The sequence below is a fragment of the Hyposmocoma kahamanoa genome, unplaced genomic scaffold (assembly GCF_003589595.1).
Source record: "Hyposmocoma kahamanoa isolate Upper Pololo Valley unplaced genomic scaffold, ASM358959v1 220, whole genome shotgun sequence".
Classification (NCBI taxonomy): Eukaryota; Metazoa; Arthropoda; class Insecta; order Lepidoptera; family Cosmopterigidae; genus Hyposmocoma; species Hyposmocoma kahamanoa.
The window spans coordinates 715,624-733,319 of record NW_020653740.1 but is presented as its reverse complement, the minus strand read 5'-3'; the positions used below and the strand labels follow the sequence as shown (position 1 = coordinate 733,319).

General features: G+C 33.8%; 2 protein-coding genes across 8 annotated transcripts; one reads left to right on the top strand and one right to left on the bottom strand.

Annotated features, from left to right (window-relative positions):
• The first annotated feature begins 40 nt into the window (after positions 1–40).
• LOC113227919 (tRNA-splicing endonuclease subunit Sen34) lies at positions 41–15,229 on the top strand. Of its 4 annotated transcripts, none has more exons than XM_026461016.1 (7): positions 41–615; positions 10,772–10,858; positions 12,319–12,454; positions 12,683–12,798; positions 13,931–14,041; positions 14,621–14,770; positions 14,964–15,229. In XM_026461016.1, the coding sequence occupies exons 3-7, from the start codon at positions 12,327–12,329 to the stop codon at positions 15,149–15,151; spliced, it is 693 nt and encodes a 230-aa protein (XP_026316801.1). In that variant the 5' UTR covers positions 41–615; positions 10,772–10,858; positions 12,319–12,326; the 3' UTR covers positions 15,152–15,229. The 4 variants fall into 4 exon arrangements, with proteins under 4 accessions (XP_026316801.1, XP_026316802.1, XP_026316800.1 ...); XM_026461017.1 differs by having other exon boundaries at positions 10,772–10,892; XM_026461015.1 differs by lacking the exon at positions 41–615 and adding an exon at positions 10,446–10,698 and having other exon boundaries at positions 10,775–10,858.
• On the bottom strand, positions 3,679–8,844 carry LOC113227918 (epimerase family protein SDR39U1). Of its 4 annotated transcripts, XM_026461011.1 has the most exons (7): positions 8,794–8,844; positions 8,301–8,505; positions 7,600–7,631; positions 7,397–7,569; positions 6,095–6,325; positions 4,952–5,210; positions 3,928–4,059 (listed from the first exon to the last, which is right to left on the bottom strand). In XM_026461011.1, the coding sequence occupies exons 1-6, from the start codon at positions 8,816–8,818 to the stop codon at positions 4,977–4,979; spliced, it is 900 nt and encodes a 299-aa protein (XP_026316796.1). In that variant the 5' UTR covers positions 8,819–8,844; the 3' UTR covers positions 3,928–4,059; positions 4,952–4,976. The 4 variants fall into 4 exon arrangements, with proteins under 4 accessions (XP_026316795.1, XP_026316796.1, XP_026316794.1 ...); XM_026461009.1 differs by having other exon boundaries at positions 7,397–7,631; positions 8,794–8,836; XM_026461010.1 differs by lacking the exon at positions 4,952–5,210 and having other exon boundaries at positions 3,679–4,059; positions 7,397–7,631; positions 8,794–8,833.
• Positions 15,230–17,696: the final 2,467 nt, after the last annotated feature.

The window sequence follows — 17,696 nt, the reverse complement described above, 5'->3', positions numbered from 1 at the left end:
AACAAATATACGCGATTTAAATCCGGAAAAATAGTTTCATTTCCTATGTGTAACAATCGCGAAAACCTAAAAATAGAGTAAATGTCAGCGATTAGTACCATGTGAAATAACACCTTAGGTCAAAGAGGTTCGTATTAATATTATTTGTTTCAGTTTGTGGAAGGTAAAGGGGTTGTTTGTTTTCGTATTCATAAAATGATATTATTTATTCAGTTTATATTTGTCGCTGTCAAATGGCCACCTCTTTGAACTATGTAGGTACATTATATACTAAATCTATGAAGTACATATATATAATATAGCACTTCTACCTACTTTTACGATGAGTCCTAATTGTTTTTTCATCCTCTAAGGTCCTAATAGCTAGGTTAGCTGCCAAACAGAATGTCAAAAATTACAAGAGAATGAGAACGCGGGATTTTGTGCACATGTTAATATTGTAAGGCCAAATATTAGTAAATAGACATGAAATAGACTTATTTTCATAGTTCTAGCCTAATACACAGATATCGTTGGTTCTAGCTTGCTTATTTAATACCGGTGCGGTCACATGAGTCCGACGTAGCCTATTATAAACGGAACAATTATTTCGTCTATACTCCGGGGAATCCTACCGTAAGTAACTCACTCTGCAGAAGGTGCAGAAAAAAGTAAAAATTATAGGCACTGAATTGCCATTTTTTTTTTGTTTGGCGTTGCAGTTATAATTATCTGTCTAATTAAGTATGCGATTAAATAAACATAAAAAGTAAGCACTATATACTATATTACATATAATTCATAAGTAATGTAAATAATATTTTTTTCCATAATTTATAGTAGAATACTTCAGTGATCATGACATATAAAAATCACAGATAATTCTCCATCACTAATATAGGAAATTTCACTACAAGCAATATTCTATAGAAAAATCTTAAGAAATACAAAGTTTTATCACTTTATCACAGATGAATAGCCGTTATTTATATCAATAACATTATATTAAATAATAATTTGACGACGACTGTGGTGCGCGGTTATCCAACGGTTTACACTGTGGGCTCGATAACGATTTATATGAAGAGACGAAACAGATTTTCTTTATTATTTTTTAAAGTTGTAATACAAAGATTTAGTAGTTTAAAAGTTTTTTTTAATTTTGTTAAGAATTCATTAATAAAACACTATCTTACCTTTTGATACGGATAACGTTGGAATTAAGTAATGTTAATTTTATACTTATGTTTCCGTCTACGATAACGACAAATGCGTCAATGAATAGATAATTTATTATATAAATGTAGGTCATATCCTATTATTTTAGGTGTAATAAAGTTTTAATAACTTTATTTATGATGAAAAAACTAGACCATTCCTAGAAGTTTTAAAGTGATTAGACATAAATAGATTAACTGAAAAAAAAATTATGACTAAGAATAAATGTATACTGTTTCCTGTTGAATGTTTTTTTAATTTGCACCGTTCTGCAATTCTTTCTTTATGCGAAATTCCTCCTCTTTTATTATTGTTTGTGTTGTATGATTGGTGTGTATGTTATTACTTACATACAAACATACGTTATAAAATCACTCCATATTGACATCAAATTGTCATTTATTACAAAATAATCATATCTCTTCGCTATTCAAATATTAAGGACTTTTAATAACAAGGTCAGTCACGAGAAAAGAAATATCACTAGGCGAACATTGGTGAGCTACGGGAAGAATCAAAAGCTCGTGATTCAGTCAGGTGAACAACGAGAAGAAATAATTGTCCGTTGCCCACTGATGTGAAGTATAATTTAATTCAGTCAGGGGGCCCGCGGCAAGAAGTGTTAAAAATACTTATAAATATGAAGAAGTAAGAAATAAATTTTATGGTAATTCATATAATTTTATGAAATCGAAACAATTTTTTCCAACAAAAACACTTTTACTAGATAAAATCGATTAAAAAGAGTCGTAATTCCGATCACAATCTAATTAAAGCCATTCAATTTGATCGCACTAAACAACAAAAAAACTGCAATAACAGGCTTAAACTTTTAACATACAATAAATTGCTTTAGAACTAAACTAACAAAAAAGAAATGTGTTAGATCTGAGCATTATTTATTAATTCATTAATTAATAAATAATTATTATTATAATTAATAAATTAATTCATTACAACCATATTTGCTAACTCCTTTCGAAATTCTATTAGACTTGTACTTTCTTTCAATTAGTGCAGAGTACCATGTTTAACAACCATATACGTACATACATGTTCACTGTTCTTCAGAAGTTATTATTACAAACGTTATTATACATAAATAAAGCATTTATATAGAACAGTAACATTTTTGTATATAACAGTAGTTTCTTCCTATTATGGCATTTTTACACATGCAATAGCAGAAAATTGATAGAAGATATAGCCATAATATAATAAAAAAACAAGCAGGGTAACTGCATATAAGCGTAGTAGCGTAGCTTGTAGGTGTGCTGCTCTGTGTACGGACGCACACATTCGCATAAACTCGAGGTGCATTCACAATGCATAGCGCGGGTTATCGCACATGCCATTTATTATAGAACTGAAGTGTTCGTTCAATGTTTGTAAAATTACGTCAAATAGTAGACATGTTTATTGTTGTGTTTGTGGTGGCTTGAACAAGAATGCTTTTTTTATAATATTTAATGACGGGACGAACAAGTTGTGTACCTGGTGGTAAGCTACACGCCTGTTTATAACAGTTACAGTGCCACTCACAGCTTTAATTCGCAAACATCTGAAGGGCACTGCCACTACGCCTGTCACCCTGAGAAATAAGTGGACAAGTCCCATGGGCCTGTAATTTCACCAGCACCCTTACTCTTCAAAACCGGAACGCAGTAGTGACAACAATACTGCTTGGCGGCAGAAATAGGCATGGTGGCAGTACTTCCCTGGACGAACCTTTCACAAGGAGCTCTACCTTAGAGAGCTGTACTGATATTGTGTATAGTGGTTATTCGAATATAACACGAGAACCCCTTGCTCTATTTGTTTTATTATACTATGGTATAGGGTCAAATTGTCAAGTACATGTAACGATGCATGAGACACGTCACTCTATATTCAGAACTCGTCGCGCAATTAAGTAAAATGCTCGAGCACAAGATAGCGTGCACACGTTCATTTGTCAGTATACAACATCCTTCAGACGTCTCTGTCATCAGTGCTAATGCTCAAAACACATCCGACGGACATGGCGACTGACCAACTCAGCATGACTTCAATGCGTATTGCGATTCATTAGTTCGGTACATTTTGACTAAAAGTATTATACGTCATTATTTTGTCTGTGTGTATACAGCGACACAGTCCACTGGGTTTATTTATTAGCAAGTGAAAGTAAGCATTTAGAAAAACAAATAACGTTTTAGATAAACCTTTAAACGGTTTGTTCAGGGTTATATATACCCTGAGTGTACATGCATGTTCGACCTCACTTCACCCTAACTTCAACAAATTAAAAGATATTGCAAACACTGTGAGGTTCAAAATGTAAGTTTGGTGAAATTATAGGCACATGGGACTTGTCAACATACGTCTTAGGGTGACGGGCGCAGTGGCAGTGCCCCTCAGGTTTTAGCGATTTTAAGCTCTGAGTGGCAATGTAACTGTTATGGACAGGCGTGTAGCTTACCATCAGGCGCACGACTTGTTCGTCCCGTCACTAGATTATATATATTATATGATATTTTTATAGGATGAATGAAGTCATTGGATGTGAAAGATACTCAAAAGTAAAAGTTGTTCATTGACGAACATAAGGACCTAGTTAAAGGAATTAATTAAACAAATTAACACTATAACAACACATCATTCATATTTGAGCTCAGGCTTCTTGTAAAATAACGGCGCAACTTCCCTACAAGCGTAATCAATACACGGGTAATGAAATTTGAATCCGTTTTCAAGGGCCCTTTTAGGTACAACATGCTGTCCCTGGGTTAACATCATTGCACGTTCAGGGTTCAAAAGTGTGTTCAGCACGAATTCTGGTACTGGCAGGATAGCAGGTCTTCTGAGAGCATTTGCGAAAGCCTGTAGAGAAATAATTTATGTTTATTAACTACACCCTTAAGTGATATACTAAAAACTAAACTAAGGTTGAGGTACTTAAAAATTTATGATTTTAAAGAACAACACATAAGACTATTTTTTTGTCCGCTATAGCGGATAGAATCAATTTTAGTCAATAAATTTTTTGTAATGTGAAAGTCTCTAGTGGTCAGTGAATGAATATTTTATTTATTATGTTATAAACAATACGACGTAATACGATAAATATATATAACGATATCGATAACGAATAAATAAATACTGTTTAATAATTGGGGAAATCAATTTTAGTTATTATTTTTTTGTAATGTGAAAATCGCTGGATGTCAGTGAATGAATATTTTATTCATTACATTATAAACAATACGACATGATACTGATTTTTTTCTGCCACCAAATTGGGGAAATCAGTTTTAGTGATCTTATTTTTATAATGTGAAAGTCTCTGGCGGTCAGTGAATGAACGTTTTATTTGTTAGATTATAAACGATAGGACATAATACTGTAATGTTTTTCGCTAGAATAGAAAAACTCAATTTTACGGCCATGAGTTCTTTCGGGCGGCCCGGCACTGAAGATTCTATTTCACTAAACAACTGTGTTCGGTTATAGAAAACACGTTACCCTTTTTCAAATATGAAATTTCTTAACAAAAGCGGCGGCGGTGCAACGCCGTTAGTGGAAAAACATTACAGCCTTTGATCGCAACAAATTGAAAGCTGGAGGTATAAAATTATATGATTATAAACTTTACAATTGTTACTACATTTAAGCTTTTTTGCAAGTATTTTAAATGATAGGTAACAAGCTACTGAAATATTTTATCAATATTACATATTATATTACGTTGATAATATTGTAACGACGCGCGCACCTATTGCAATAGGATGTTTGTGTAGCTATAATGACGACGTTGGAGTCAAAGGAAGTTTCAGTGGGTAAAGCCGAGCAACTTCTTTACATGCTTCATCTATTGTTTTATATCGAAATTTAAACCCAATTCCTTCAGCTCTTTTAGATATCACATATTGTCCAGTGAGTAACATACGGGCGCGTTCTGGGTTGTACAAAAATTTCAGAAGTAGTTCAGGGATAGGTAACAATGCTGGACGTCTTAGGGCTCTTGCAAAAGCCTAAAAAAATAAGTAGGATATCAATTCATACAAATTAACGTACATATTTAAAACTGTAGATGGCGACATTTGGATAAAATAAAATTTTAATAATTTAAATATAAAATATTGAACCTCGAAACTGTGTAAAATATCAAATTGTCGTACCAAATGCGATGTATAAAATAAAAAAAAGAAATGCAAAATTATTTAAGCAACATTTTAGGAGCGTTCAAATAAATATTATTTACAATTGGTGAAAACGATAAACTGTCGCATGTTGTTGAAAAGATAACAAATCGAAGGTTTCTTAAGGTTTACTTTTTGATTTGTTAGTTCGCATGAGGTTGTATAGATGGCATTTCTTTGATTATTATTCTCAAAACTAAGCAGGTAACGTTTTAGCACTGACTTTTACTTTAAAATATTGTAAGTATAGTTAAGAAGCCTAACTGTTTTATAATATGTTATTGTATATATAATCAACGGCTTAACAAGAGTAATACCCTTGACAAAATGTAACAGTTGTCATCTATTGGCTTTTTCGAATATCATTACAATAGCATCGCGGGTTTGCTTGGTATAGTCTATTGACCAGCATCGTTAAGAATAAAAAAGCGTCCGAATACGCGGACAACGGACATTTCTTTGTATGACAATAATGTCGTACAAAGAAATGTACATAAGTACTAGTAATATTTTTTCTTTTTATTGATTGTAATTATTATCTATAGATTAGTAAGAGAAAATCCAAAAAATCAAAGTTAGTTCGTATAGATTTCAAGGAAGTTGAAGTCGTCATGTCTATGAACACATGAAAACCACCACGTCTCCAAAAAGATAGAGGAAACGTTAGAAAGTACTGGTAGGTTAACTTTAGTGTTTAATTCACTTACTTAACCTACCTGTGTAAATTCTTCATTTGTAATGACTTGTGGTGCCACTCCATTCACTATGCCTTCTATTTTAGATTCTATAGCAAATTGTATCATTCGACAAAGATCATCAATGTGAATCCATGGGAGGAACTGCTTTCCATCGCCTAAACGTCCCCCTAAGCCAAGCCAGAATGGTAGAAACATATTCTTGATCATACCACCCCATCTGCCAATAACCACGCCAGACCGAATTATTACCTAGAAAAGAAAAAAACAAAAGATTTGAAATTTAATGTTTAATATAAATAAACTCAAATAATCTGTATTTCATAGGTAAGCAAATTATGCGACCAGCGACCAGATCTTTACTCCCTGATGGGTATAAAGCTAACCTGGCCCCAATACGACTAATATGGCTGAAGCGAGCTTTCCGTATCGCTTTTTTGCAGGATCTAGCGGCTTTATTAAAGGCGATGACTCGGCCCGGAAATTGGTTTCTCAAAATTTCCATCGTTGTGTGAGAGGTTGCTCCGTCCTGCTGGAACCAACAATGCTCGAAACCCAATTCAGCAACTTGCGAGGAAAAACTCGTTTAACATCTACCTATAACGATCACCAGTTACGGTTCCGGTGGTTCCATCGTCGCCCCTAAAATATAAGGGCCAATCACTTTTTCACTGCATATGCCACACCAAACAGTAACTTTAGGGGATGCCATGGCTCTCCTTACATTACATGTGGGTTCTCTATGCCCCAAAAACGCAAATTTTGTTTGTTAAGTTAATCACATAAGCGGAAATGGGCTACGTAACTCATTATGATTTTGGACACGAAGTAATCCTCTTCTTGCACCAAGTTTGACAAATGTGCATCAACTCGGGAGGTGGTCATTTGACCGATTTAATTTTTTCAACTTAATGTCATCAATTTCACATTTTCAAGTAAACTTTTCGTCAAAATGGAGGTAATTTTTTTTTCATTTCTAACAAAATGGTAGCTAATTGTCATTGTCACATTACTTTTGCGCCACCTTTTATATTACAAGCCACAAACCTTAGATAATGATTGTCACCTACTACCTGGTCACATAATAATTATACTGTATGTATGCAATGCAAGTTACAAACTGTATAAGCAGTTGGAAATTAAACAATTTTTTGGGATCTAAATCAAGTATATTGTTTTTTTTTTTTTTTTTCAAAATCCAATGTCTCAGGTCACACACGATCAGCCATGATAATGGGAAAAATTGTTTCATTTCGTACGTGTAACAATCGCGAAAACCTAAAAACTCCACGTCTAAGCAGTGTTTAATATTTATACACTTACAAGTCTTACGGGTGGTTTTATATCGGCTGCAGCTTCCCAATCTTTGCACAAAGTAGAAAAAAAGTCTTTCCCAGTAATAGCACTGCTTTCATCATACCTACAATATGGTGAAGCCTCATAAGCACCTACACCTGTTATGAGAACAAAAACCTTAGGTTTATGTTTGGCTGTATTCACTGCCTTTGCAAGTGCTTTAGTTGTATAGATGCGAGAACTGGCTACATTTTGCTTGAACCTGGAAAGGTAATAATTGTGACAATAGTTTATTCAAGGTTTGAATTTATTCATTAACAAGAACAGTATAGCAGTTATTCTAGAATACACAATGTCATGTATCATACATACAGGGTGTCCCACGGCTATGCGACATGGATAGAGAGCACGTTAAATATTGTACATAGGATGTTTTGCTTTTTTGGATATTTTGCTGACTGTTTGAGCCGGAGCCTCATATTGAAATATGAATACTGACGGTAAAATGCATTATAATTCAAGCCGTGGGAAATCTGTAAATTAATATACAGTGATGACAGTGTGACAGAAAGGTCCTATTATGTTTCATTTGAAAACAAACAATTCTAGCACAATAATGTAGTTTCCCAAACAGATTTTCAGTCGACTGGATATTTTATATGAGAGCTCAAAACTTTTCAGCGAATTTAATATTATGTTTGTATAAGGCTATAATGGGTATTAAAAAAAGATAGTATTAGAATCAAATTAAATGTATTTATCAAATGTAGTAAGTTGTAGCCACCTTAATATTTTTAGCAATACATAAAAGAATACATACAACTGTCTAACAATACAAAATGCCTAACAATAACATATTGAAATTATAAATCTGTGTTCCTAATTTCACTGTGTGTCTAGGGCGTGTGACGGGTTAATAAGAAATATTTACCCAGGAGTCCATTTTTTAGTCAGATCCATGACTTGTTGACCAGCACAATTAACAACTGCATTTGTCATGGGTAGCAGGCCGGTACATTCAAGGTCTGTCCATGAAATGTTGTTAATGCCAGGCATACGCGATACATTTGTAACAGTGTAAGAGCTACGTATTAGAAGCTCCCCTAAGCGAGATCCTATGAAACCAGTACCACCACCTATGGGAATTTTAAAGGTGAAATTAAACTGGAGGGGAAGATTCTTGAGTAGCTAATATCAAAAGGCGACAGAGTAAGTCAGGGCAAGGCGGGGAGAAAGAGGAAACGCTTGCAGTCTGGAGGTTAGGTTAAGTTAGGAAGTTAGGATTTTTAACATTTTTTGGTTGGAATTTATTTTTTATACTACTCTAAATTTTCTTGATTTATTTTTAAATAAATGTTTCATATTTATTACAGTATAGAACACTTTTAGTCAACTAGACTATTATAAAATAAAAATTTGCTTACCGATTAATACTCGCGATGTCGCCATTGTTTGATAGTTTTAGATAGTACTTAATATATGTAAAGACGATTCTATCTCTTCAAATAAAAATTATCAACTGCATTTCGTTTATAATAATACTTCAATTAAATGTACAACAGAATTCACAATTTTTACTGGTGATTTCGTTTTGTGAGCGAAAAAGCGAGACTTTCAATTGAACAGCTGATGTAATGTCAAAGTTTAGACGTTTATTTTTTAATTTACTATTTTCAAGGAATATTTTTCTCGTAATTGGTTAACCGATCAAACACAATATTTAGTAGTCAGTATCATACGTCGTATCACTGCTGTACTCTTTAATTTGGTCGCATGTTAGTAACTGTCAGGCTGGATTTTAGGTTATCGTAGGAAAGTAGTACTTCTTATTATTGTTAAACATCTGAAATTAAATATATTTAGTACTATTTCAAATAGGTAGTTCGAAATGTTGTCTATTATCAGAAAATATATATATTTAGAACTCATATATCTATAACCATTTTAAAAATAGTTCATTAAAATTTTACGGCAACTCTCAATACCTCATTTAAAAGTAATAAAGTTGTCATAATGAAGAAAAAAATGGCAATAATACTTTTTGCCGCAGTGTTGCCACTTAAGAGATTCCCCAAATTGCCGGGAGTTTCAACTCGATTGAGGATTTTGTGGTAATTGGCGCTATGTAGGGAAAATGCGGCAATTCTAATTTCTTTTTATCATTTTGCTTAATCTATCAATTGCTGATACATCGCTAATTTGATGGTCACTGATGACACTATGATGAACGACATTGATTATAAAATTATTAGCATTATTTGGTAGGCAGAGCACTTGGTTCTGAATTGTAAAATTATCAGTTGGTGCGTGTTGCGTACTCGATCCTTCCTCCTGCGTAGGCCGGTGCCAGGTAATCAGCTATTGTTAAATAAAGTCGAGCATTTGGTACGTTCACACCATAACTTGCTACTTGTCAGCTTCAAATATTAAAAGGTCTAAATTTGTCACCAAACAAAATTCTAACACACCCTCCATAACGTTATGAAACTAGAAAACAGACACTGGCAGAATTGAGACTAAGTAGACTAAGCAAGTAACTCGCAAACCATTCATTAAGAAAGAAAAGGTCTAAATTTAATTTAACTCATTGATTATTTCTAATCACGCGCACGCATAGTATCACCAAATGTGCAACAAATAATTATATTACTCAATTTTGTAAGGTCAAGAAAAATTATTTGTCCTTTTTCAAAGACCCATTAATGTTGGATCTCATTATAATAAATAAACTAGAGATCGTCTAATTTTAGAATTTGCTGCACAGTTTGCATTTTCGTAATTCGTTCTTATATTACCTTGATTTTTGGAATTGGCAACGCTGCATTGCTTCTTTAATGATTCGATTCTTGTATTTAGTTTGTGTTTGGATTCGCTCTGGGCCTTTTGGAGGGAAAAGTGTCGTTTTTATTTTGACTTTCAATTATTTTGTGAAATCTAGTTTAAAGTGGAATAGGATAGTGCTATTGTGCCTTAATCGAAGATTAAAACGCGAAATTATACGAATCTCGAACTAAAATACCCGTATCGGCCCGTTCTAAGGAATCCCGAGTCAATCCAATCACGCCGCCTCAAATTGCCTATCCTTTTTGTGGTGGCCATATTTACAGAAATATAATTAAACGTTTATGTTTTCGGCTGAAGGACTTTGTTTCCATGGCCAGCAATAAATTAAAAAAAAAAAACTTTAATGATTGTCGAATTTGATTTGTATTATGCGAATTATTAGAATTTTGTTGTGATAGTTTAATACATTTTTATTATACGGAATAATAAAAATATGATTCCATTGTACATTGAAAACGGTGTCCCATTGGTATGGAATTCTCAAGGTGAGAGGTTTGATTACGCGTAGAGCGTTAACAATATCGGTGGTTTAAACTTCTGTATTTGTTTACATTTCAGATTGGCACGATCTACGGTCTAAGCACCGAATTTGTGGAGCACTTATTGGTTCACTGCCTTCCTTTCCTAGGCAGAATGATTTTACAGGTGATTAAAAAACTTAGCTGATCTGTTTAATAAGGTTTGCTTTTTTGCATTAAAATTTTATTATACTAGACATAATGTCGTTTTGCGTGCGCAAAACTTTCCCTTTGACTTAGGTTTTCCCGGTTACTCAATTATCATGGGTTCTAAATTCAAATTTTTATTCTATACAGTTATGTAAATTTTGAGATGAGGCAACCTTAATCGTTGTAGTTACAGGAAAGCAGTTCTAAAAGACTATCCATGAATTTTGAAGATATTTTGATTGGCATACACAGATTTCGAAAGAATAGTACAATCAGCAAGATAAAAAGCAATTTTTACAAAACTTTTTTTATGCCATTCGATCCGGTCTCTGGTAAAAATCAATAGTCTCTTTGGGACCAACTGCGGTAAGAGTACTCTAAATGTCAGAAATCGCAAAAAACTTTTTACCATACATTTTGTAGTAACCTATTTAATAATCAGTTATTCTAGGTAGTTAAGGAAACTAACAAATTGACAATGTATTATGTATTTCAAAATAAAAACAATAACGAAAAGCAAAATAACATAAAAACTCTTTGATAGTAAGTGCTTGAATTGATTGCCTCCTTGGTGGATGCATCGAAGAGCAAGAGCAAGTAGTGGCTGATCGTGATCAGATCAGGCCTACGTGGCCATTTGATAAGACTATGTGTTCCAATTAATTTGTTTCCACACTTGAGAACATTTTGATTAAAAATCATCTTAAAATTGACAATTCTCTATTAACAAAACAAAGCAAAGCTGTTCCAAATTTATAAAATAGTGTATGATTATAATTTGGTTTTATTTAAGTCTTATTTGTGGAGTAGTGGCCAGTTTCGTTTCTAGCAAAAATTTTTCATTTAAAATATATGGTAAAAGATTTTTTGCGATTTCTGCCATTTCGATTACTCTTACCTCAGTTGATCCCATAGAGACTATTGACCCTTACCAGAGACCGGATCGGATGGCATAAAGAAAAGTTTTGTAAAAATTGCCTTTTATCTTGCTGACTGTACCATTTTATCAAAATCTGTGAATGCCAATCAAAATATCTTCAAAATTCATGTATAGTCTTCTAGAACCGTTTTCCTGTAACTACAACAATGCCACATCCCAAATTTACAACCTGTATATAGGTCAGTGACATTATACTAATTCTATGGTTAATTAGTATATAGTTTCAAAGTGCGTGCATATTAGTTGAAGTTTGACTGAGTAGTTTTATTTGTAATTTGTGCAATTAATGTAAATGCAATGATCATAAGTATAAGTAAAATTCATACATCACAAGAAAGATCATAAGTAAATAAGATCATTGTGTAAATGCCCAGAAAGCTTTGGACACATCGATATACTCGATGTTTGGACACTATTTCAATCATGTTAAATAATCATTATTTTAAATGACCTTTTTTATTTTATTTGCCTTATTATAAAATACCAATTCTTTTTAGGACTTCCTATGGCTCTAATGACAGAAGAAGCTGCGTTGTTGGTGGAAAAAGGAATATGTGAACTCTACCAATTGCCAAAGATAAATGAAAAACCCCCAGAAAAGGAAAAACAAGAAATCTTAGCACAAGAACAAAAGTACTGTACTATTAGTTAGGTCCAAACAAATACAACAGACTTGCAAAGTCCCAACAATGCAGTCATCTACTACCACAAAACTCGAATAGCTCTAAAGCTACTTATTTGTGAATGTTTTTAACAATTTAATTCTAAAAAGCTTTAATACTTACAGTACTTAATAATATTTTGAACATAGTATTGTTAACTGGTGGATATTTAAGTGATATATAAATATTTTGTTAACAGAGTTCTAGAAGAACAATCTGAAGCTCTGAGAAAGCGTAAAGTAGAACAGTTGTCTCAGAAAATTGACATCATTATGGCTGGCAAAAAACAAAAACTTTTATCAAAAGGCGTTACAGGTATAGATGACTTCTTTATAAGGTGTAAATGACAAATTAGATCAATCTAGTATAATCTAAATGTAATATAAGTGAGTATATAATTACTACTATAAAATAATAATTGTATTATTTTATAGTAGTAATTTCTTCTCCTGACATTTGAAACCTGTGTATAATTGTTAATACAAAGATCAAACACACACACAGCTGGATACAAACCAATGTCTTCCATCAAACCATGTCAGACGCTATGCCAACTAAGCCACGGAACAAACTATAGATCCTACGAATTTTTCTATGTGCAGTTCTTGTTCTTGTTGCAGGTCTTTGTTTTTGGTTTTTAACGACTTTTTTGCCGTAGCGCCATCTGTGAGAACTCTATGAAAGCTTTTCTTCACTTCAGCCAGGTACCTTTACAGGTATCAGCAGCTGACAAGAGATATCGCTTTAATGATTGTAATTTTAAGTTTATTGAAATTGAATGTCACGATGTTTGACCACCATGATATTCAATTGTTTTTGTGAAATTACTGTCTATAAACTGTTTAACTTTAATTTGTGGACATTTTAAATGTAGTATGTTTAAATTGAATTAAATACTGTAATTTTAACTGCTTTAGACTAAATTTATATTGCAGCGGAATGGAATGGAAGCGAATTTTGTAACGGTATTGTAATAGCGTAATGAACTTTATGGTCGATTGTGCAACGTACAAACTAGATATGAGCCGAAAATCACGTCTCGCGTCTTCCGCGGAATTCTCGCGCAAGCTCGAGAATGCTCGCGCATTCGCGAGAATTCCGCAGCTGCCCTCGGTGACGCCTGGTGGATCCGCAGGAAGTGACACGAAGGCAGGCGCAGTGTGACGTCTTGACGTCGAAATTCTATAGCAATCAATAACACATTTTAATAAAGCGATACCAGGTCAGCTTGCGGTAGCTGGTCAAGGTGCCGGCTGAGTGAGAATGTACATAAATCTCTCACAATGTGTCACTTACACCGTTGAAAGCCGAAAAATCTAATACAAAGATTCATAACAGACAGAAGAATTTCGTCGAACTGTAGCTCCCAGGTTCAAATTCTGTCAGGTCAAAGATTTTTCTTCGTGTTCTGTCTTAGTATTAAAAATTATTACAAAGTATTTTACAGATGTCAATCTAGACAAACAGGCTTTGCTGCAGGAAGAGATAAACAAACTGCCATGCTTAACGCCAGGAAATGTGCTCGTGCATTTGCCTACTGAACACTATATACCAACAGGTATAGTTGTGATTATGATAAATAACTTTAATTCAGTACATAAAAAAATGAGGATATGTACAAACATTTAATTCATTCAGTCAGTCATCGTATATGATTATTACTGTATGAATTTGTATGGGATTCAGTATAGGTAATAAATATCCTGTATTATAATGTTTAATCGAGAATTTCGAATTTCGACTGAATTTTTCATTTCCATAGTTCACGTAAGTTATAATTACAGCGTGACCATTGACTTACAAATAAATATAAAGTCAATGAGCGTGACACATTGTTTAACTCAATGGACGACGGGTCTAATACAAAAACCACGAAAAAAATGTCCCAAGTCAACCTATTCGAAATTTAAATTGTAATGTCATCGCAGTATCGCGCTGTCAGTAGAACAAATGAAGACTAAAGCGGAGTGTCGCGCTCTGTATACGATTTTAGCGCCTTACAAGTGCGGACACTTTTTAGCGCGGACCCGACGTCCATACAATGAGCGTGACACATTGTTTAACTCAAGTATAATGCTACATTCATTTGTATAATAATGCATTATTTAATATGTTTTCGTATATTTTGTATTTGCAGAAAGAAAAAAGTTGGATGTAAATGCACTAAGATCTGGCCTAACTGAGAGAGATAATGATATTAGGTATTCAATATTTAAAGACCTCTGGGAAAGAGGGTATTATATCACTAGTGGTTCCAAGTTTGGTTCTGATTATTTGTTGTATCCAGGTAAAAGCTCTGTACAGAATGTTGTATTTATATTCGCATAAATAGAAACTAAGCCTAACCCACCCTTTGTCTGTGAATTGCGGGAGCGGAAGACACTAGATCAATTATTGGGCGTTTCCCTCCCTTATTTCATGAAAGGACGAGCTTATGGCGACTAAGCTATTATAAGTATAATAATATAATTCCATTTCAGGAGATCCCGTAAGATTCCACGCCATGTACATGGTGCGATGCGTCTGTGACCGAACCACACTATTTCGTCCTGCAAGTCTAGTATCTTTTGGACGACTTTCTGTGGCCGTTAATAAATTAGCTGTCCTGGCCTTTTGTAATAGTTACGGGAAAATTGAATACCAAACACTGCAGTGGCATGATAGTTAAATGAATTCGTGAAAACTTTACTCGCCATTTGAAATATAATTTTTTATTTGTAATTTTTTTGTATTTAATTTCAAAACACCCATATTATTATTTGAAGCAGTTTTAAGTTTCCGGAACTGGCCACTTACATAAACAATATTCAAAAAGTAATTACAACATTTGAAAATGGACCTCTTCGGCTGTAGAGTACAGTTTGTTTCATCTGACTGTCACTTGTTTTTACATTGTGGCGTCGTTTTAGAAATTGGTTGTCTACATCACCAATGGATTTAACTCGTGAACATTTTCGTAGTATGATTTTCTACGACTTTCAGTGTAATTTACCAGCTCAGCGGAGCTTCGCTCGGCTTCAAACTGCTTTTGGCGATGAAGCACCATGCAAAACGACTACTTAAAGGTTGCAGGTTTGCAGAATTCAAACGCGGTCGTGTGAATCTCAGCGACGAATTTCGTGAGTGTCGTCCGTCCACTGCTGTGAACAACAAAAACATCGATGCTGTGCACCGTACGATAAAAACAGACAGGCATGTGACCTACCATGAGATTCGGGCATCTTTAGGCATAGGCATGAGTCAAATACAATCAATACTACACAAACGTTTGGGTGTGAAAAAGCTGTGCTCCCACACAATTTGACTGAGGCTCAAAAAACGGATCGCGTCATTTGGTGCAATGCCATGCTTACCAGATTCAACGAAGGGGCGTCAAATTTGGTGTGGGACATAGTAACTGGTGACAAAATATGGATTTATAGTTACGATCCCAAAACAAAGCAGCAATCGAGCGTATGGGTCTTTCGAGATGAACCGAAATCAACCAAAATGGCGCGAGTGTGCAAAGTGCCTCTAAGCGGATGATTGCTTCTTTTTTTAATAAAACTGGACACGTGGCTACTGTTGCTTTGGAGAATTGTTGCACCGTGAATAGGGATGGGTACAAAACCATTTGTTTGCCGGAAGTTATTGACAAACTCCGTAACGTAACGATAATGTCTCACACGAACATACAGACAAATGAATTTTTGAAGGTGAACAACGTTGGCCTTATGAGCCAACGCGCGTACAGTCCCGACCTGGCACCGTGTGACTTATTTATTTCCAAAAATTCAGAACCAGTTACGCGGTCAACGATTTTCATCACCCGAAGAGGCTATCGAAGAGTATGAAAAATGTGTTTCAGAGATTCTCACGGAGGAGTGGTACAAATGTTTTCAAAATTGGTTATTCGTATGAAAAGTGCATTATCGCTAACGGAGAATATTTTCAGAAACAATAAATTCATTTCTGACCATTTATAGTATTTTTTTCTTATTCATTCCGGAAACTACAGGGCCACTGACACACATACCATTTCAATTAATTTAGTGGAATAGTTTCCAAATTAAAGTAGTTTTGGTGACTAGAGCAGAAAATTTTCAAAAAAGTACATGAAAAATCATAACTTCTAAATTTGTAAGTCAATGCTTCTAAACTATTGATTTTCGTAAAACTATTATAATGTCCTCTATCCACAGAACATTATACTCACAAGGAGCCTCTATGTGAAAAAACTTTTGTACCACTGAAAATGGGCCACCTATATTTTGTAAGAAATATATAATCGTAAAATAGAAAAATTATTTTCATTATCATTTATTTAAATATTATAAGGGTAAATAAGCTTATTCCATATACTAATTTAAAAAGTTTGTTAATTGATATTATTAGGTTTCCGAAATGTTACCGTGTAGATGGCGTGTCGGTGTTGATTGTGATTGGTCCGAATACTTTATCTACCAAATTCGACTAGCCAATGACATTGCTTTTAAAGTTCCCTACTTGCGAAAAATGGCGGGAATTGAAAAAGAAGGGATTTACGAGGCAATATCTTGAGGTGAAAGAAAAATTTATGCATTCGTATCTCATCAAATGTTAAAGTTAGATTGGTCAGGAATTATAACGGTATTTTGTGGTTACAAATTTTGTTGAGTATATTTTAAAGTTCTAGTATAAATTGTTGGAGGAATAGATAATTTAATAAATCAGTTTGGTTAATACGGCGTTTTATTGGAGTGTTTGGAAGAAGTCTGCAAGTCAGAATTGGGAACGAAACACGTGAGTAAATTTGTCGTCATTATAATTTTTTAACTTTATTTTGTTTGTATGACCGTGTGAAGCAACATACACCATTTAAACTGACACCTTGTTTTTGTTACGTGTCGTCATACACGAATAGAAATAAAATTAGTCGCAATACTAATGTTTCCATCTACTTTTGTAGAAAATATTTTTTTTAGATATATATTTTTGCTGTTATGGATAGCATATTCAAAATTTAATAATAACTACACATTTAAATAACCTCTTGTGTGTGCAGTACGATGCGAAATAAAGGCAGAATTATGAAATTGCTCTCTATACTAGTAAATTATACATCTATTATCAAGTGAAATGAGAATAAAGTAAAGTAAGATTGGTACAACAGGAAATTGTTTCCTTTTATGTATATTGATACACACGGGTGGCAATAGTTATTTTAATAACTTAATTCTAAGCAGTTTTCATAA

Bases quoted from the DNA above. Each gene is read 5' to 3' on its own strand.
- LOC113227918 (XM_026461009.1), bottom strand. From the start codon at position 8,818: ATGGCGACATCGCGAGTATTAATCG. The intron at 8,506-8,793 runs GTAAGCAAATTT...AAATTCCCATAG, and splicing joins GACATCGCGAGTATTAATCG to GTGGTGGTACTGGTTTCATA. The intron at 7,632-8,300 runs GTAAATATTTCT...TTACCTTTCCAG, and splicing joins ACTAAAAAATGGACTCCTGG to GTTCAAGCAAAATGTAGCCA.
- LOC113227919 (XM_026461014.1), top strand. From the start codon at position 10,647: ATGATTCCATTGTACATTGAAAACGGTGTCCCATTGGTATGGAATTCT. The intron at 10,699-10,771 runs GTGAGAGGTTTG...TTTACATTTCAG, and splicing joins ATTGGTATGGAATTCTCAAG to ATTGGCACGATCTACGGTCT. The intron at 10,859-12,318 runs GTGATTAAAAAA...AATTCTTTTTAG, and splicing joins TAGGCAGAATGATTTTACAG to GACTTCCTATGGCTCTAATG.